This window comes from Battus philenor, unplaced genomic scaffold (genome assembly GCF_028537555.1).
Source record: "Battus philenor isolate CCGP_79_NKW_IND1 unplaced genomic scaffold, ilBatPhil1.0.hap1 SCAF_23, whole genome shotgun sequence".
Lineage (NCBI taxonomy): Eukaryota > Metazoa > Arthropoda > Insecta > Lepidoptera > Papilionidae > Battus > Battus philenor.
In genome coordinates, this window is record NW_027181686.1 from 3,105,849 (window position 1) to 3,127,916 (window position 22,068).

Here is a 22,068-nt window from a genome sequence, read left to right on the forward strand (position 1 = left end):
GTGACTATTGATAAGGTTTGTTAATAATTGTGTGATACCACATGGTTTTGAAATTAAGATTAATTTAAAAATTAATTTAAAATTAAGATCAGTCAATCTAAGCGGATCATTAACTACGATAGCAATAATGTATCATTAACTATTTGAGACGCAATAATGTCCATATACTTTTTTAAATATAGACACTGCGACATTTATTTCTAAGACTCCAACAAGAGTATTAGCTAGCACCAATAAATTTTTAGCTGTTATGACAACTTTGTAGTTGGTGGTTTGACTGTTAAAACTAATATGTATTAAAGTTTGTATTTTGAAAAAAATTGTAAACTTTGTTATTCCACTAGTAATTCATATTGTCTATTTTAAAATTTATTAAACTGTGTTGACATTAATGAGTGTACATTTGTAAGCCTGAAAATATTCTTACAGTAAGCAACATTATATGCATATGCCAATGCCATGTGGATTTGCTCCGGGAGGACTTAATGAATTTTTGATAGGATTAAATTAAGCAATGTTATAATAATGAAAATGACTGAAGAAACTAGTTCAAAGTCTTTGGGAGTTACTACATCCTTATTAGATTCGTTTGAGTTATTGAAATCAGCCAAAGATGACGTTAAACTAAATGGCGGCGTTAAAATAATTTCACGCCTTGTGAGTGATGAGGTTAGTTTATTATTTATGTTGTGTTGTGAAATTGACTACATCTTAATAATGTTATAATGTTTGTTATAATAAGACGCTCACTTGTATAATTTAAATTTTCTGAATGATAAAGTATCTTAAAACTTCCAACAAAACTAAAATAGCGCATGTCTATTAATTTTTTTCTACTTATTTAATGTAGTTTTCTGAGAAAATTATCTCCAATTTACATAATTTAGGTTGTAAACATTTTCATCAATATTTGTGAATTTTTTTTTATTTTTCCAGGGCAAATCTGATATCCAATATGTCCTCAAGAGAATAGTGAGAAGTCTTGGCGCTAATGTTCCGGATATGAGAACAGGATATTTCGCCACACTAGTAACATTGTTAATAAAATTTGAAGATATTCCTGTTTCACAAATTTTTGACCTGATTCAAAAAGAATTACATGCTAATGGGTCATCGAAAAGTGTAAGTTTAAGCATCATATGAATATTTTATTCCTAATACATTATTTTTTTAATTGGCACATAGTAAATATATTCCCTTAGGAAAAGAAAGTTATATTCTTTTATATATAAAATAAACTACATATGCCAAATCAAAATGCTGGGTTTATATATTATTATTATATAGGTCTAGCATTTACTTAAGGGTCCTGAGTTATGTCAATAGCAAGTAATCAATGTTTGCTATTACAAGATTATTGGGTATGCAAAGCAGAAAAAACTAAAACTGTTCTCTTGTCTTTCCACACAATTCTATTTATACATATACCACTACTTTTATTCTTTTTGGTTGTAATTTTGTCTGTATTTATTGAGAATAGGAAATATGTGAATATACTTTCTGAATTCGCCTATGTAATAGAGACCGATATTTGTTAATTATATTTGCTGTGAATTGTATATCAGTAGTATATAACTTATCTGGTTGCTTGGCAAATTTGGTAGGATAACACAAAACACAAGAAGATGTCTGTGCCACAGATAAAATATTTTTGTGTGAAATATAGCTATTACAATACAGTGGGAATACTGTAACAAGTTGAAAGAGAAGCAGATTTCTGGTCTCTGATATCTACAGCTATTTAAGCAAAAAAGAAGAGTATTTTTCATGGTATAAAACATCAACCATAAAATATTGCAAAACATGCATATATAAAATTTAAATACTGTTTTGCCTTTTTTTATTGTATAAAATCAATTATTTTTATTTATTAGAAAAAACTGAAGTTTATTTACAGCTTTTTATAGTCTATATCTAACTTATCCTTGCTATCATGTAGTCTCTGAATTGTTCATCATAAAAAGATAATTAAACCTCTCTTGTTTATTTCTTCTTAACTGTTGGTTGTGTCCCTGATGGAAATGGCAAAGAGTTCTTTGTATACCATCCTATACCTTGTCTAGCCATAAGTACTGTTACAAAGAAAATATTCAATAATTAAAAAAAATGATTTTATTTTTAAGTTTTATATATGATAATGTAGAGTGATTAAGAAATGTTTATGTACTAAACTAGTGATTCAAATAGTCTACCCTTAGCACGCTTTTACACGGTCGGGCCATGTGTAGATGTATTTATGAACGGTTTCCAATGGAAACTTAGTCACAGCCTCCAAAGATTTCTTGAGCAACTCAATATTTGGGTGTCACTTAGAGCAGAATATGTCTTCTAGTACAGAAAACAATTTATAGTCCAAAGGGTTTAAGTCTGGACTAGCCGAAGACCAATCATCAGTCATTATGAAGTCTGGAACACTTTGCTTAAGCCAAATTTGGGTAGATGTCCACTTCATTATTGAATAAGGTGTTGTTGAGAGGTATAATCACCGCTGATAACACAGTATTTTGATACACTTTGGTGCGAGTTTCCACTCCTTTTTTGCTTTTAAAATGGAGTTTTATAACCGCTTGGTAGGAGGCACCCCACCAAACCATGGCATAAGCTGGATGAAGGCTTTGCTGAAGTTTGGCTACTACCTTGGAAGCTTCTTTAGAGCTGTCTGAATACACTCAATCATTTTGTTTGTTGTAGTGTCCTCGTGTTGTAGTCCTCGATTGTAAAAAATTTTTCATCAATAAAGATAATTTTTCTGTGTTTTTCGTCCACATATCGAGGTAACAGATATTTTGATCTTTCGACTCTCTTTTGTTTGAGTGCTTGATTTAAGGTGTCTTGTGTATCTCCGGTAAGCCTCTAGACTTAAGTCTTGGTTGATAATCCGAGAAAGTGTCCTTGGAGGAATTTTCATTTCTCTGGAAAGGATTTTCTGTTTCCTTATGGGATTTTGACGAATTCATGACTGCATAGTCAAGGCCAGAATTCGCCTATTCGGTCTATTCAAACAATCCAGAACAATCATTGTTCAAATAGACCTTGGTCGGCCAGATCTCGCACACTCATCAACAGACATGGTTTCAGTGAACCTTTGGATGGTATGAGACACAAAAATTCGGCTAATCCCTAGATTTTTCAATGTATCAAAAATGTTGGCTGGCTCCTTACCTACTTTGTACAGTGCAGTTACTGCAATGTTATTCTATGAAGTGCCTCTCTCCATTTTCAAAGCAAATAACTTCTTAACTATAAATATACAATGATGGCAGGAAAGAAGTCTATTTTTTATTGTAGAAGCTAATGTTCGAAATTAAATTTTTTTTTTTTTAAATGTATGTAAATAGCCAGTAACACTATTTATAGCTAGACTAGGTACTTTGCTTTTGCCAGGACTGTAGTAAAAGCAAGACCAGTTGTTGACTTGATCAACATCAAAATAATCTGTTAATAAAACATATCATAGTGTTAAAGATTTTTATACATTATAACACACACACTGTATGATGAATAGTGAATGTTAAATAAAAGGAAAATAACTTTGTGGGTTTTTTTTCGGATGATGGGACATTTATCGTGTATTGTTACATTTATGAAAGATGTTATTATAATACAGAAGTGATCACAATAATTTATTCCAAATGGGAAATATATATTTATTAACAACATTATCTAGGTCATTATCATGTCATTAACTAGGTAATGTTTTCGTAATTTCCAGGAAGTTGGTGATGTTGCTCTTGGCCAGATTCTCATATGCAGTGCTATTTTTAGATCTGGCCGTATTCTTAAATGCACAGATGAAGAACAAAAACAAATATTGCACTTGTTATTGTCGGCAAGCAGTAAAAAGTCCTATCTTAGCACAGTCGCATTCACATTACTGATTGATTTTGTCAATAGCGTAAGTAAACAAATTAGAAATGTAGATAATAACATATTCTAATCACTTTGGCCCTTATATTATAAAATTACTTTTTTTACTATTTACTATGGTCAATGAAATGTTCTGTTCTAACACCACTCATTGCTGGTCTTTTTGACACATGACATAGTAACAAGTTGACAGATGTAAGCTAGATTTGTCTATTGTATGTAGTTTCACAGTATTTAATATTTTTGTAATGGAGAAGAAAGCTGTTTATGTAAACTATAATACCATAAAGGCTTTCTTTGAGCGCAGATTGGTGAAATAAAAATGAAAACTGTGAATGTATATACATGAAAACCTTGTTTATACCTTTAAGAACAATTATAAATACAAGAAAATTCAAAAAAAAATGTACAAAAGGTTAGCACAAGATATGAATACATGCTTGTTATACAGCCTATGAGCCCCATAAAACTAGTATAAGTAACTTTTAGTCAACTTGCTACAGTTTTGTAAAAACCTAACAATGTGCTTATAAAATTGTTTTTTGGCCATTTTGATAGTAATATGTACTTCTTCCAAATTTCTTACAAACATTAAGGATGTTTGTACCCCAGCAGCGGCTACCGGGTCGTGGTCGCAACACGAAAACATTTCAGCCTCAACGAAAACAGACCAACATATTTAAATTTTCGACGAAGTAATAATGAACCTTGGGAATAAATGCATCTTTACTATAAGAAAATGCTGGTTACCCTTTATTTCATTGTCATAAATTTTTGCAGTGGTTTATAATAAATCTATGTTATGTATATTCCTTGGTAAATTTGTTAAAAACTAAAACAAAATTGCTTATTTAAATATTGATGTTTAAATGATATTGCTTTTAGCTTGATGAAGAGCAGTTCGGCTCAATTGTGTGGTCGAATATTAAACAAGATTTCAAGAAGGATATAAAGGAATACAGCTTGGATTCTCTATATTTTTTACTGGTTGTTAGCACCAAATTTCCTAATAAAATCAAAGTGAAAAAATTGTTGTCAGTCCCTGAGATATTACACAAGGATAACCTACAAAGTATCTGCGAAAAACTTTTGGTAAAGATTTTGAAATCATTAAAATAATGAAAATTTAGAAATTAAAATTTACCATTCAATACTTCGTCATATTTTGTTACAGGCCGGTATTGATTTTAGCACCGTTAATCATCCTGTGTATAAAGAGATTGGAAGACAGATTGCTAAATCACCTCATTTAGTAGAATTTTGGGTGACAGGTATAGATAGCCAGCTTATGAAACATAACAGAAACAGAGAACTTGTTTGTATCAACCTACTTACCACGATTCTTCACAACTTAGAAGATAATGTCATAGTGATACCAGATCTTTTAAGCACAAACTTTTTTAAACTTTTCATGGACTGGTTTAAAGGCCTACAGACTGCCAGTAAAGTAAGAAACAAAAGAGACAGTGAAGATGACAGTAAATTAATGATAAAAAAGCAAAAAGAATTGCTCAATGCCTTAGCAAAGGCATTAAAATCCCAAACTGTGACAAACAAAATCAGGGTTGAAACTTTAAAAAAGCTTTTATTTACTCCAGGGGAGATCAACTTTTCTGAAATAACTGGCACTTCTATTATTAGATCCATTGCATCCGATTTGGAAGTGGAAGGTGTAAAAAAGATAGCTAAACTTTTAAAAAACGTGTTAATAAATAGTTCAAAGAAAATTATAAAAGAAAATGTTGAACGAAATTGGTACAATAATGAGAGAGTAAAGGCGGCTGAATTTCTATCATTTTTAGTCAGTCATGAAGCTGTCAAAGATGACACAGATTTTAAAACAACTTATATGAAATTATTAATGTGTTTTGGTTTCTTTAAAATTAGCGGCGATGAAAATGTTGCAGTCAGTGGCGAGTTATCAGGTATTATATATCATTTAATAATGTCCATAATGTGATAACTAACATTTGATGTGAAATTATTCAATTTTAAATATTTTTTTCAGCTGCTATCAAGACTTGCTTCTATAGATGTTTTTCATCTCGTTTTTCAAACGTCGAGAGCCTAGTATCCGTTTTATCGTCATTAAGCAACTTTATATCCTCTGCATTGGGAAAAGAACAGGTTCGAACAAAAATTGAAAAGCAGTTTACTACTGAGAATATGGAATGTTGGCAAATGATCACAGAAGTATGCCACAAAATAGAAGATGTTGAATCCAAATCTAAAGTAGATAATGTCTTTTTGATATTGCTTTATCAATTAGGTCTGTTCTTGTTCTCAGAACCTGCTCATGTCAAAATAGCAACAAGTTCTATAAAGGAGTTAAAGAGTTGCTATGAATATTACAGGAAGGAAAAGACTATGACAAAAGCCAATAAGAATAAAACTTTGAGTGAAGAACCAGAATGGATTGAAGTGTTAGTCGAAGTTTTACTTTCGATTTTATCAATTGAATCCAGTGTTTTACGCTCAGTTGTACAATGTGTGTTTAGGTTGCTGTGGGAATATTTAACACCATCGTCCATTGGACAGATTGTGTCCGTTATAGACCCAGAAAGTGAAGCTGATCCACTAACACAAGATAGTGAATCTGAGAATGAGAATGGTGAATCTGACAGTGAGGGTATTAATTCTGATGGTGAGAGTCAGGAAACTGAAAAAATTAATAATGATGACAGTGACATTAGTGACAGTAACATTGAGGATAATGACGATGACGATGATGACATGAAAATACCAGATCAGCTAAGAATGGCAGTTCAAAAAGCACTAGGTACAGCAGCACCAGAGTCTGACACAGAAAGCATAGATGCAGACACAATTAATGAAGAAGAAGGGAAGAAATTAGATGAAGCTTTAGCAGAAGCTTTTAAACAATTTCAACAGAGCAAGAACAAAAAATCTAAAAAAGATCGGAAAGATAAAAAAGCTTTGTCAGACTTCCGAGTCCGAGTTCTGGATCTCATAGATATATATCTAGAGAAAGATCCACCTATGGATATATCTCTAGCGTTGATCACACCATTGACCAGATGTTTAGAGTTCTGTATTCAAGACAATCAATTTATTGAACTAGAAAACAGGGTCCGAAAAACCATTAAAATTCTGTGTAAAATTAGGAAGTTCTCGTCCACTCAAAACGTTACAATTGAAATTTTAAGTGAATATTTGAAAATAGTGATTGACAAAGGTATGCGATCACAATTTATGTTTCAAGCTTTAGGTGATGTTATCACATATTTTGCTACCTTTATAATTAATTGTTCACTTAAAATACCGACCAACGCAAGTAAAAACAAAAAGCGAGTATCACCTTTAATTGAAATATTAAAAGAAACTGTACAAAATTACTTCCGAAATAGGAACTGTTTACTTCCTATTATATTTTTCCACAATGTCTTACAGACTGAATGGGATGGCAGTTATGACCTTATACCTATAATAATTGAAAATATTTTCAACAAAGACGTCAGGCATTTTCGACGAAACGAAGGCATCGAATTAATGTCCGGATTTTATCGGGTACTAAATAGGCATAAACCGTCTTCAGACAAACTTTTAAAAAAAATAGCTAATTTCGAGAGTGATTTTGAAAATCAACTTACAAATATCGTTAAACTCGGCGAGGAATTTAAAGTTAAGAGCAATTTCATAGCATCGTTAAGAAAGCTAATAAACACAATGAAGGCATATCACGAAAGCGCGCATGTTGATTCTGAATTGAATTTTCCAACTTTGTTTAATTTGTTGGGCCAAATAAAAATTATGGGAAAAGGTGAAAACACTGATGCGCAGCAAACCAAACCCCAACAAAACACTATTAAGTCAGGCAAAAGGAAGAAGAATAAAAGGAAACAATCACAAAGTCAGCCTTCAGAACCACAGCCAAAAAAGGTGAAAAAAATTAAGGTCCAAGAGAATAATGAATAAATTAATAAAATTTTACTTATACAAAATATAATAATGAATTTGGAACTGTTTATTTTAAATATTTCCTCCTTGTTAAATCAAATAGTATATATTATGCTCATTACAAATTCGTTTTTTTATTAATAGATTTTTGAAGTACATACTTTTTTCAACATAGCCTATTTTTGAGATCTATGATAGAATATATTTACACACATTGTTGTTATAACAGTATAATATTTATGAAAGTATGTACCCTGTTACAGAAAATACAACCTTGTTTTGTTTATATTGTAAAATAATAAGGATTACGATTGGTTATCTAGATGATAGAATCGGCGACTTTACAAATAAACTGGCGCTATTATGAATATTATTAAAATTAACACAAACTATTGTATTGAAGCAACAAGAATGCTGCCGAATATTAATTGGCATTAGGTATTACCATAAAAAAAAAGATTTGAGAGGTGTATATATTTTCGTGTGTTTGTTACTTTCATCTTTTTTGCCGGTCGGACGGACGCCCATTGCAAGCCATGGCCCGCCACAATGACCGGACCTGTTCTGCCCGCATCCAGCGACTTCTCGCGACCTTAGCTATATCGTCAATCCACCTAGTGGGCGGCCTCCCCTCGCTGCGTCTACCGCCTCGTGAACGCGACTCGAAAACTTTCAGGCCAATGGCCATCGGTTGCACGAGCGATGTGCCCCACTTACTGCCACTTTAAACGAGCAACTCTTCGACCTACGTCGGCGATCTTGGTTGTTGTGCGGATCTCTTCATTTCTGATTGGATCTCGCAACGTAACTCCGAGCATAGCCATCTCCATTGCTCTCTGGGTGACCTTGAGCCTTATGAGGCCTGTCGTGTGTGACTACATCTCGGATCTGTATGTCATCACTAGCAACACGCATTGGTCAAAAACCTTCATCTTCAGACATAGCGATATTTTGGACGGGAAGTGGTTTCGGAGCTTCCTGAAAGCTGTTTATCTGAGTAGAGTTAGGCTAGTGATCTCTTTTTCGAAGTAGGACTTACCAAGCTAGAAGGTTTCTCCCAAGTGTGTAGTCGTCTACAACTTCGAGTGTGGCACTTCCGACAACTACTTAGTAGGCACGACATATAGTTACATTTATCTAAGCCCATAAATAAAAGTTACTCAAGATTTTCACTTATGTATTAACTAATCGCGATATCCCTGGAGCCATAATGTTTAGAGACTTGAAGTCTGGTAGTAATATTCCTTTCCCCCCAATGGAGGTAAGCTAAGATTGGATTTTGCCAATTTCCACCTGCAATGGCCAGACTCATTAAAAAAATGCCTATTTTCCAACTAACAGGTATGAAACTTGGTCAGAACATTTCCTTATTTTTACTATTAAAAACTTATTAAGATATAGATATGTCCACTGGCATCACAACCATCACATAATATCACGTGATTATTTCCATGTTCAAAATTGAACGATCTGGCTAATTACGTAAATCGTCTTGTGTTTAAAGGTGACTTGAACATTATGTGGAATTGTGTACATTAAAATGAGGGTGGTACCGCATTGTAATCTGCATATACTGTAAGTAAATGTTAAGCACATTGAAGATTAAATCAAAATGAAACAGCAAACTAAATAATACCGTCTCAATTCCAAAGTAAAGCTTGTGGAAAATATTTGAATTTAATCTAATCCCGTTAAAAATCTACGTAACGGTTTAAGTTAAGCCGACACCTTTTAGTTTAGTTACTAAAATAGAATTTAAGGAGCCAAGAAAAGAAATTTGCTCGTTTAGAAATTTTGAAGCATAAAGAAAAATGTGGTTATGGTAAAAGATTCACTTTGTTTAATAAATACACTGGCTGCCTCTGTCGCCCTTTTATGGTAGTTTTTAAATGTACTCCCTTTTCCTTCTCTTGGAAAAGTGCTCAGAAATGATAAAGGCGTGAAATGCGTTACATCGTGTTTGTAAAACATCTTGTACTCGTCTAAGATTGAGCATCAGCGGCATTTATCATCTATATTTTTTACCATTAAGACGTCAGGTTGTCGAGATTAATTATAAGACCACTTATAAATATATTACGTAGTATTATTAATATTGGTGAGTTAAACATATACGTATGCACATGAACATAACTACACTATAAAAAGTTATAGCGATTTACATTTCAAGGAAGTCTTAAGACGATTTTTTTATACTTTAATTGTCTTATTGGGTGTTAGATTTTCAGGCTGTTTCGATTGCTCCGCTGAGCATTAAAACACTATATACATGCCTCATGACAACATTACAAATATTTTTATCTGCTATGATATTCATCCCAAAAATATAATAAACAGAACGTGATATTGTAAATAAGAATAATACAGTAATTGTCACATAGGCGTACTACGGTTCTCTCGGCTACCCAAAAATTTTAATTCTCATGAAATATATATATTACAGATCAATTATAGTCTTGGGGATCCTCTTGTACCATTTACTGCAATAAGACGTAAACTAAGCTCTTTCTGCACAAAGGTACCAATAAATTGCTCGTTCCAAAATTAAAAAATTACTGAATACCCTGCAAAAATAATGCATCTTAGATACATCTGGCTGAAATTTCCAAGAGAATTAGATTTATATCCACAAGCATAGCTTATCAAACAGGCACTCCAATCATATTTTTTATAAAGTCTACTTTCATTAAAAACGAATGTTATGTTATCCGTGTATTTATGCAATTAGATGTAATAGAAGTAAAACTAATACTTCTCTCTCTTTATGAGATAAATCGATGGCTTAATAGAAATCAAATATTTAAAAAAAGTGATCAATTTTTTCTTCGCGGTAAAGTTAAGATCATTGCTAGTAATTAATTTCGCACAATCATATTAACCATTTCTGTTCTCAAAAGAAGTGGTAGACTTAAATTAAATTATTACTCTTCATCTTATTTTATTTAATAAGTGAAATTAATGAAATATAAATGTTTAATGTAGAATACATTTGTTAAACGGTAGTTTATATAATTTTTGATATAGTAACACCGAATCGCCGGAAACAAGCAACAACTCATATGTTTCACAAACTGCACAAAACTCAGCCAGCCATCTTTTGTGGGAAAATCATTTATTTTGTGTCGTCAGGGTAAATTTCATAATCGTAATTAATGTCAGAGCCACAGTCTTCGCTTTTATTAAAAAAGCAACTAGCAGGTAAATGTAGTATGTAGTCATAAATAAATTGAACAATCATTGCGTGAGCGTCAAGCGCTCGAGTATCCATGCAATCATTGACCTTAGTGTTCCGAAATTAAGAGATGATAATGGTTGTCAGTAGCGACATTCTAAAATTTGCATTTTAATTGTTTATTTGGTTATACCGCAGTATTCATAGACTTGTGTGTAAAATCAATATTCGACGCAATGACACATTCGTTGCCAAAGTCAAATAAAGAAATGACTAGGTGTTCAGCACTGTTTATGCTAACTTGGCAAAGATTCACGTTGCTTATAGACGTCCATACCGGAATAATTAAAACAACATATACGTTCATGTATATATATAGGCGCATTCATTGAATAGTTAATGTTTAATTTTTTCAGAACTGAACAAAAATCCAGTGGAAGGTTTTTCTGCTGGGTTAATAGACGACAATGACATTTACAGATGGGAAGTTCTCATTATTGGTCCTCCAGACACTTTGTAGTGAGTAGAATATTTAAAAGACTAATCCTAATAATGTTAAGTAATAAAGATGTGTAAAAATTAGCCATTCAAGTTTCATTCTTACATTAGAATTTTTAGCTTAAGTTTGAATAAGGCACCCATAACATTTACATAATGTTCCACTATAAGGTAGAGTGTATGGTAAGTTCATAGTCATTGAGTAAGAACCTATAGAAAAAAAGTGAGTACAGGTGAAAATATAAATATACATTGTATGAGCTTTGCTTATATAACATTGGTTAGTTCTTCAATAATAATGTTTTAGATTTGCTGTGAACCTGAAGCAATTTGCTTCAGTGAAGTGATTTATATATCTTTCCAATATATTACTATCAATGTAATTTTATCCTACCCTGTTTTAATCCTTTAAAAACAAAATTGTGATATTTTTTATAGTGTAAGTTATTTTTACTATCTGAACATTATTTTCAGTGAGGGTGGATTCTTCAAAGCACATTTACATTTTCCTAAGGAATACCCTTTGAGACCACCACGGATGAAATTTGTTACTGAAATTTGGCATCCAAATAGTGAGTAATATTGTCTTTTTTATATTTTGCAATTATATATAGTTTTTTTTTCATCTTTTTATAATAGATATAATGCAGATTGAATCAAAAAAGTTAGAAAGCCATGTGGGAGTAACATGCTTTTTTGGTTCGCTATTGTTTTTGTGCAGACATCTGAATATGTTTTCTGCCAGTTTAACATATTTTTTTTTGGTAATAGATGCATATTTCCTTATGTTATAATGTTCTTTGGGGTTTTTTTTATGGTTATTAGCTTATAATGTAATAAGCTTAAGGTAGAAAAAAATTATATTAAATTTGTACAATTAAACTAAATGTTTATATATTTTTAATCATTTGTACAATTAAATTAAACTAAACAAAGGAATGTCAAGTTAGTGTTAAACAACTTTGTGGTTATATTATAAGTAATTACTATTTTGAATTACAGTATAAATTAAATGGTTGTGGATTTTATGATGAGCTCAAGTGTAATAGATATAATCAATACACAGTTAATATAATTGAACAAATATATGTATTTTATTTGTTTTTTATTTCACATTATTTGTTTCTGGCAAAAAGTTAGTCAAGTCTATGTAACATTTAGATACTATAATTTAAGTAATAATGAGTTCTGGTTAGAAGCATATCATTTTAAATGTACCAATTCTCATGTTACTTATTGATATGAAATATCTATTTCAAATTAACTTTGCTCTATCTGAATTGTACCAATACTCAAAGTTAACCTGAAATAGGGTGATAGGAGGCAGGTATTGTTCAAGTCCTAAAACAACTTTCTGTTTACCATTAGTTAAATTCGAAACACATTAAAATAATTAAAAAAAAACCTTTTTTAATTAATTTGCTGCTAAATGTTATAAAATAAAAGAACATTTTTTTTGTCCAACATGATATAAAATTTGACAAAAATGCTATTACTTTTAAATTTCGGCCATGTAGCTTGAGTTTTTGCTTGTCCATTTACAGATGATTCAATAAACAAAAATTCCACTAAAAAGTATTGTAGGCGATATTGATGCTTGATTATTTTGTTTTAATTTAAGATATTTTTATATATAGATATGATATAGATGTATGTATATGACATATATATGTTATATATATATACATAACAAAATGTTTATTTAAATCAATTTTGTTGAACTTTTATTTAAAAAAGGGTTGTTGTGAACTTTCTTCCTGCTTTTTCTCCACAACTATAGCACCTTGTGAAACACAGTAGAGTCAAACAAAATAAAGTTGCAAAAAAGCTGAATCAATAACAGTGCTGCTAAAAGTTTTAATATTTAATAAATTAATTATACTTTTTAGAGTAATGATGGAAAAACTACATGTAAGATGTGTTTTATTCCCATTCACGGTTTTGGTGTGATCAAAGGTAAAATAATAGAGTTTTTGTCTCCTTATGGGGCAGAACGTTACTAAATCTGTAAGCAGAATCGAAAATACTATGTGCAATGAATGTTTCCTCCTGTTTAAGGGTTAATATATTTAAATTTCTTTAACAATATAAATGTATATTTTCAGTTGAGAAGAATGGTGATGTTTGTATTTCAATACTGCATGAGCCTGGAGATGACAAATGGGGATATGAAAAAGCATCAGAACGATGGTTACCTGTCCACACAGTTGAAACAATTCTTATAAGTGTCATTTCAATGTTGGCTGACCCGAATGATGAGAGTCCTGCTAATGTTGATGCTGCAGTAAGTTATTCACAATCCTTTAAAACATGTGCAATCTATGGACAGTTTATTGGTATTGTTTTTGGATTACACTTTTTTTGGACTCGGTTCTTTTGGTGTAGTTTTTAATATTATCTGTGGCTGAAAAGCCACTTGATCTAATGGTTGTTTACTTTATGCATATATTATCAGATATCTGTAAAATAAATATAGCTGTATTATTCATTGTGAGATAATGTAGTGTATATATAGAAATATTCAAGTATTGATGCGCCTGACTAGATATGAATATTATCCTCAAGTTGATATTTCTTATAACTTTTTAAATTTTGGATTAAAATTATGTTTGATTAATGTTTTACATTTGGCTTATAAGCCACAAACAACAAGGCTCACTTAAATCGTAACTAAAGTTGCCCTATAAATATTCAAATTAGAAATTTTAAATAAAATATTCATGGCCCCTTTCCCTTCATTTTTGAATGAGGCACCAAGTATTAGATATGTTTATTTCATATTTGGCTATTAGAGCCAATTTAAATTTATTACATTTACCCTAGAAATTATGCAAAACTTGGACAATAATTAAAAGTTTAAAAAATAAAACAGTGTTGATAAAAAGTCAATATAAATTTGCTCTGAATGTCATTGTATGCATGTTTTGCCTAAACTTGATATATTTCATCATTTAGCTGTTTTCGTTTAAGCACATGGTTGGGAGGTTTGGTTTTAAATAAATAAATCACAAATTTGCATCTAATTTTATACCACATTTTCATAATTTTATTTTTCATCTGTCATGATGCATTATGGTTAATCTGTGAAGTGCCATTTTTCAGTTCTTGTATTACAAACAAGGGCAAATTTAATACACATCATTGCATGTGATTTTTGTTGTAAATATCATTGTTTTATAGGGGTACAAGTAATGCAAGTATATTTTTTAATAATTATTTGTTAATAATTGTTAATAATGACTGTTGTATGTTCATATTGCGCATTCCTTTTTTGTGACGTTGTTATGTTGATGTTATCATTTATGACTACTCACTTCTAATTGTTTGTATTCACAGAAAGAATGGAGAGAGCGATATTCGGATTTCAAAAAGAAAGTTGCCAGATGTGTTAGGAAAAGTCAAGAAGATTGCTTTTAGGAGCCAGCGGGATAATAAATATAACTGAATGTTGCTATTGAAAAAGGGCTATTTACTTCAGCAAATCACATTGAGATAGTAATTTCCACATTAGGTCGCACACACACGGTATTTAACGCCCGTCTGCGGTTAGACAGTTGTAGTTGTGTGCTCATTCTGTTTCTTTTTGCAGAAAGAGTGGAGAGAGTCATATTCGGAGTTTAAAAGAAAAGTAGCACAGTGTGTAAGAAAGAGCCAAGAGGATTGTTCCTAATTAACAGTGCCCTTTTTCATTGATTTATTTGGATAGTGAGTGTTTGGTGACGCAATTGGGACATTGCAGCTGGCCGCAATGTGACAGTGCAGGCCCCGCCCAGCCGGGCTAGAGACAATATTGAAATTGATTTAAAATAAATACTTATTGTAATTAAATGGTATGCTGCCGTATTTTATAAATAATAAATTAAAAGTAGAATCCAAGGTCTTTTTCATCTTTTCTAAGACACATAGCTAGCTATTGTTATAATAAATAAAGTGTATGATAATTTTTTATAGAAAAACAAATCTGCATTTGTTCTCTACCTTCTCATGTAATTAAAGTTTGATCTCTTTAAAATAGAAACCAAATCTGAAATGTTTAGCTTTATTTATTCCACGTCGGAAACGTTGGTTGTTGCAGTGTGCGGGCGGCGTCGGCAACTAGGTATGCAAATGCTAAAATGAATTCGCGTAATATTATGCCTGTGTATAAATCCTTAGTTACCGAGAGGCGTGTACATTGATCATTGACATTTCTTTATACCAGATGTTACTAGCGCTAATTTTAGTAGTGAAATTAAACCCTAATTATAATTTTATCTGAATAAATGCATATTTTGTAAAATTACCTTTGTATATTGATCGTACCTTGCCCAATCAGCACTCAATTATATAAAAGCACCAATCAATGGTATTTCATTGATGAAATAGAAATAAGAAATTGCTATTGAATTATGAACTCACCTCGATAATAGTTTTAAGAGGATTTCTAAAGAAAATGTAATTTATACTTAGCTTTTGGAAATTTTTTGTATAAAATGAATTACAAGCATACAGATTATTTTATGGGATGGCTACCGTGAATACAATGTGATGTTGCAGTTTGCTGTTATTAAATATACACATACTAAATAAACGATAACTTTTATTTTGAAGGTGTAGAACTGTTGGAAATTACCTGAAGATTACCTTTTGAATATTATTACCGCATCTTAGGTACTTGTCTCTTATAACCATTATCAATAGATATACTAAAATGCTGTTGTTGCAATTATATGAAAAAAAAAAATTAAATGCCTTCAAATATTTGTGACGTGTGTACGATTTTGTTTGTGTATGTATATTTTTATTATAAAATCATAATGCAGTGATAACACTTTTTCATTTACACCTAAATTTTGCCTTTTCGCTTTATTGAAATGAATGAACATAAAATTGTAATTGTCTTAAATGCAAAAGTAATTGCCCTGTAAGATCTTTGTTAATCCAATTTATTATGATCCGTATATCACGACTTGTAGGAGACATATTCAGTAAGCGGAAGCTTAGAGCAGCCCTCCGCTACGACTGTTTTATTGCGTAACATTGCATAGCCCTGGTCTTTGTTAGTCAACGCGCAGCTTTAAAAAAGATCAAACGAACGCCATATTCATTGCTTGTTGTTAATAGTTAAAGATTTTTAGCAGAAAAAAATGGCAAGCTATAAACAAATTTTGGGCAAGTTTTGTTATTTACAAGATAAGCCAATCTTGTATTAATGTCACACCAGAACTTGAGCTAATGCGCCAAGAAAAAGGCGCTGCCATGTGAACTTTCTTATTTTATCGGCCGTTTGCCTGCGGATCCCGGAAAAATAATCTTATTGATGACGGATTTGCGGACGGAAACAGAACGTACGCTTGGCTTCATTCAAATCTTTTATTTTACTTAGGATAGTGAGACTCTCTCTTTTACTTCTAGGTGCTTGGCAAAACCTATTCGAGAGAATAAATATTTGTTTAATTATGGATGGCAATTTTTAGTGATACGAAAATGAGAATTTGGGGTTGGCCAAATACGGGTGAAATTTAATTTTTTCAGGAGTAAAATATTAAAATAAACGAAAATGTACCAATTTGTCAGAGTTCATGTAGCGATAACACCGAGTAAAAGAAAATAGAGATATTTGAATCTACGTTAAACTGTATGGGTTCATTATTTATCTAAATCCGGTTGACTTGTTTTTTTAATAAAATGTGCTATTTTTTATTTGTCGCGATCGCAACTTCTGTTATTGTTGTAATATTGCACTTCTCTTGTAAAGCACTCTCACAGGTGTAAACTACTAAATACTATCCAAAATCAGTTCGTATAAAATAGACTAAAAACGTTTTTTCCTGCCTTAGTTAACATTTTCCGCGAAACATATTTCGCCATAACGAATATCTGTTGGTTATAAAACATCACTGAGGATTTCCGTTAGATGAAGAAAATTTTTTTAGCAGTAATGAACCTTTAGAGTAGAATGAAGCTTATGATAGACATAAATTAAGTAAGTGCATGACTGTTCCATACAGGAAACTATTAGGGAATGCCTGTATTTGTCATCATTGTTTCTTTTGATGTTAGTGCTGTTAGCGCGGGGGCTTTTACAGCTTTATCTGAATTGAATTCACGGAGCGGCAGGGTCCGTGAATTTGGAATAAATTTTACTGGGCACTTGTACTCTAGTTGTACGATGACATTCGCACGAAGGTGGCAGTTTTACACGTGTGAATTTTTTTTTCGAGTCCTTTCTCGGATCGCCCACGCTGTTCAAGATTAGGGAGCGTGAGGCCGTCTCCAGAAACTGATCGTGCGGTGTGGTGTGTAATGTTTGGTTCTCTTGAGTCGGACGCGGTATGGTGTGCCATGTGTCGCAGTTGCACTGGTTGTTGTTGTAGTAGGAACGGCGCTTGCAGTGTTTTATTTGCTGCGTGAGGTGTAGCGGCCTTGTGGAAACTCTGCGGCGGGAAAGACAGGGGCGTCTTTGGGGCACTTTCGTGATCGCACTCGCTGTGAGGGGATTTGGGTGAGAAGGCTGAGAATGCTGTCGCAAAGTAGGTCTCTGAGTAAGCCTTGAAGAATTCTTGGACCATGGGAAGTTCGTGGTCGCTGTGTAGGTTCGACGTTACATTGGATCAGCTCCGCGCTGGTAGCTATCCGGGTAAGACGGTTCCGCGATGTTTGTAAGGGTTAGAATGTTAATATTGGGGAATGGACGAATACAACGCTTGCGTGGAAACGGGTTTTACGCAAGTATTGTCGTGATGGTCTTTATGACGGAAGGCCACTTTGCAGGAAGAGCATATGAGGGAGTAAGCCTGCTGAAGATGTGAGAGTCTTTGTTCCAGACTAAGGGTTTATGTTCGAGTAACGAAGTCTGGAGTCGAAAGTGACTCCAAAAATTTGACCGAATCCTTCTAAGGGAGAGGACAGTCGAAGGAGGAAGTGCGTTGGGCGGTGTATTTGTCAAAGTTACGTGGCTTTATATGTATAGCGGGAATAATATCATGAAAAGCTACAAAAGTCGCCGCATTAGTTTCCGCTCTATTACACTTTAGTTGAAGTCCGCTGTTGTCAAAAAGACGATTATTTTGCCGGCTTTCGGTTAGCAAGCGGCCGATAAATTATAAAATTTTATGTGGCAGCTAGAATTCTAATTTTTATTCTATTTGTATGAAGTAAACGAATTCATGTTTCCCTTAAACAACTTTTGATATCCCACTAGATCGGAATATCCTTGATCATAACCTGAAAATGACGTTAACATGTAATGATGACTTATTTATTTATTTATTTATTTAACAGTTTATTGTACACAATAAAAACACTAAAGTAACAATACAAATATAACTGACACAACAGGCACTACTTATTTCTAACCAGAAATTTCTTCCAGTAGGCCTACGGAAGGAGATTCATAAAAAGTAAGGCAGACACAACGTGCACAATAATTAAATTGAAATATTTACAATAGATACGACTTTTGACCATAATTACATACTTAACATGAACATAAATGTATACTTACATATTATATACTTACATAAATAAGCATAATAAATAATATATATACATAATATAAGCATAAATACATATATAACATATATAACTAAAAATATTATATATACTAGACAACTAGCGATAAATAGTGCTCTTTGACTCGCTTTTTAAATACAGGTAATTATGGACAATCACGTACTTCGTAGGGGAGAGCGTTCCATAATCTTGCAGCATGGACAGTGAAGGAATAGGAAAAGAAATCAGAGTGATGGGTGGGGATGGCCAGTGACGTCCTTACGTTCGTACGACAAGGTAGACTATTGTAGAAAACGATTAAAATATTCTTTCTGGGTGTATGTACGTGTGATAAAGTTCCACGTGATATCTTAGACCGTTCTTTTCTTAAAATTAAGAATCTAGAGAAAATTAAAAAGTATTTGATCAAATAAATTTTCTATAGCTCTATAGCATTGAAGAGTTTTATTTGGTCGAAATGTGTCACAATATGGTTGTTGACTCATTTACATGATTGATATTATAACGTATGTAAAATTGACGAAAAGAGCAAGTTTCTGGCTCGCTCTTCTCAACAGATCTGCGTTTTGAGCAAGTGGCTTAATACTTGTAATGTTTAAATTATTGGCCGCAAATTCAAAAGCGTATCAGGCAAATGCCTACTTGAATAAAGATATCTTGAATTTCAATGTGTCAACTGTACATGTGTATTCACCAATAAAAAAATTTCGGTCTGTGTAATGAGGATCCATATGCACTATCACATACAACATTTTTTAGTTAACATTCTTTTCCTATAATAATTTAGTGATTTTAACCTAAAGATTTCAAAACTTTTTTTATATTCGTATTAAACTTTTATATGTGTAATAAAATTTAGCACCAAAATTGCATGTACATTTGAAATGAGTAAAATCTTATTCTTTCTGGTTACATTTAATAAAGTTAACTATTAATATAATGAAATTTTATGTATTTTATCTAAAAATAATGTTTCTAGAGACCTATGAAAAGGTAGATGATTTTAACATGTTAGTCCATGTGTGGCCAAATTGCGATACGCGAGCCACATGCAGCTCTTTGAAAGATTGTTTTTGGCTTTAATTGATTGTTGAATTATTATTGTTACTTCACCATAAAATTAGCGAAATCCAAACAATGATCATAATTAATTAACCAGCATCTTAATTATTATTAGGAGTGCTGTTACATATGTATGCCTATATATCTAACTTCAATGCACATATTTTGTATTTTTGTTTAGATAGTTTCAAAAAATATGATTTTTGTAAAAAAAACTTTCTTTTGCGCGTTTTAAAAGCGTATTCAATTGCAGCTCATAAAATAATTCAAATTTAGAAAAATGGCTCACACTATCAGAGCTTGTCCACTCCTGTATTAGACTATACACATAAACCTTTTGAGAATATACTGTAAGTATGAATTTAGTTTCAGAATGTTTAGTTTAAATAGAAACAACTACTATTATAATCATTTTATTCACTATCTGAGTTATCTGCTAGGACCACCATTTGTATACTTTTTGGGTCAAATGTGCTTTCAAAACACCTTCTGAATACTGATTTTATCATTGTATTAGATGTGGGTGAAGCTGGTATATTATCATATTCCATTTCATTCATAACATTTTTGGTTGACTTTTCTAAATTGTGGCTATTATCACAGTTATTTTTTTTTAAATCATCAACTTTTCCTTCATCGGGCATGTCAATAAAGTTAAAAAGGTGTGAATCTTCATCTAAGCATTTAGATATGTTTTCATCTAAATGAATTTTTTTCCTGGCTGAACCAGGTGCATCACATGAGTCCCTTCTTTTATTTCTTTCAACTTGTGTACTATGTTGTGTTGAAAATGGTGTAGCATTGTCAGCTTTAGATGTTGCTAGAACAAAGTTAGCTTCAAATGTACAACCATTGTGTATGATAAAAACTATTGGTTTACCAGTTGTTTCAAACTGTAACTGTATGGGTAGACTCAAAGCTTCTGCAAATGCCAATAATGCCTTAAACTCTTTCATTGTGAATGTTACTGTTGTTTCAGTGCCTATTACATAACTATCAAACTCGGAGGCTTTAATATTTATTTGAGTTCTTATTATTTTTGTCAGATCTATATTTGCATCAATATAGTTCCTCAGCAATAATGATTGAGTAAATGCCTCTAATGTAACTTCATCATCAGAACTTTGAAAGTTTCCTATAGCTTCTGAAAGAATTCTTTGTGATGATGTTATCCTGAAAATACATTATACATAAATTTTATTTATTTAATGAATTAAGTGGATGAATAATAAGATATGTACAAATTGTAAATACCGGTTAGGTACTAGATCCTTAGTATATACAGCTTGTGTTGCTTTACAGTCTAATGTTGATACGAAATGTGTTTTGACAATTCCGTGTTTACATTTGAATTGAAAAATAAGTTTACATTGCTCCGGGTCCAATTTTATTTCTAAATTTTCTACTTGTTTATCCAAATGAGCAGGCGATTTAAACGAATTTAATGCTGATTTCATAGATATTTTACATTTCAGGCCTTCTTTATCTACAGTTGAGTAATAGTTGTAGTTAAAATAAGAGAAAAAGTTTTTATTAAACTTTATCATGGCATATGCTGACTCCGAGGCATTGAGTGTTCGTAAAAGAATGCAATCGGTTAAAGATTCCAAATATAGTTCATCCCCAAATCTTGCTAATGCGTGTATCGTTCTCCCTAAAACTGAAAAATTCAAAAATGTTAGGAGACTCAACCCGTAAAAAACATTTTTTCTATTTTTATTAGATCACCTTTGGCGTTGGGACCTGGTATATGGCATTTCATTTCACTTAGTTTATATATAATTGTACACAATTTAATAACATAACGTTGGATAAAATTAAATACAGAGTCGGCTCCACTTTGTTTGTACTGAGTGACGTTGACATTTTTTTTTCTCTCTTAATGAGAATGGCAAAGGAATTTGAATATTTTAGCAAAGCACCTTAAAGCTATGAACATTTTTTTTAAGTAAGTTATTTTCAAATAACCTTTTTCATATTAGACTTCCTATAACTTACTAATTTATGTATCTCATTTACTTAATGTTAAAAAATAAACTTAAACATGCAGGGCAGTC

General features: G+C 31.9%; 3 protein-coding genes across 4 annotated transcripts; 2 read left to right on the forward strand and 1 right to left on the reverse strand.

Annotated features, from left to right (window-relative positions):
• Nucleotides 1-466: 466 nt before the first annotated feature.
• Mybbp1A (MYB binding protein 1a) lies at nucleotides 467-7,841 on the forward strand. Its single transcript, XM_068767300.1, has 6 exons — nucleotides 467-669; nucleotides 937-1,122; nucleotides 3,713-3,895; nucleotides 4,753-4,959; nucleotides 5,042-5,792; nucleotides 5,876-7,841. Exons 1-6 carry the CDS (start codon nucleotides 526-528, stop codon nucleotides 7,801-7,803), a joined length of 3,399 nt encoding a protein of 1,132 aa, XP_068623401.1. The 5' UTR covers nucleotides 467-525; the 3' UTR covers nucleotides 7,804-7,841.
• Nucleotides 7,842-10,828: 2,987 nt separating this feature from the next.
• LOC137923930 (ubiquitin-conjugating enzyme E2 G1) lies at nucleotides 10,829-16,222 on the forward strand. 2 transcript variants are annotated; one of them, XM_068767176.1, is made up of 5 exons: nucleotides 10,829-10,983; nucleotides 11,374-11,476; nucleotides 11,930-12,027; nucleotides 13,561-13,739; nucleotides 15,045-16,222. In XM_068767176.1, the coding sequence occupies exons 1-5, from the start codon at nucleotides 10,938-10,940 to the stop codon at nucleotides 15,123-15,125; spliced, it is 507 nt and encodes a 168-aa protein (XP_068623277.1). In that variant the 5' UTR covers nucleotides 10,829-10,937; the 3' UTR covers nucleotides 15,126-16,222. The 2 variants fall into 2 exon arrangements, with proteins under 2 accessions (XP_068623277.1, XP_068623276.1); XM_068767175.1 differs by having other exon boundaries at nucleotides 14,792-16,220.
• Nucleotides 16,223-20,424: 4,202 nt separating this feature from the next.
• On the reverse strand, nucleotides 20,425-21,850 carry Rad9 (cell cycle checkpoint control protein Rad9). Its single transcript, XM_068767624.1, has 3 exons — nucleotides 21,740-21,850; nucleotides 21,266-21,671; nucleotides 20,425-21,184 (listed from the first exon to the last, which is right to left on the reverse strand). Exons 1-3 carry the CDS (start codon nucleotides 21,771-21,773, stop codon nucleotides 20,425-20,427), a joined length of 1,200 nt encoding a protein of 399 aa, XP_068623725.1. The 5' UTR covers nucleotides 21,774-21,850.
• Nucleotides 21,851-22,068: the final 218 nt, after the last annotated feature.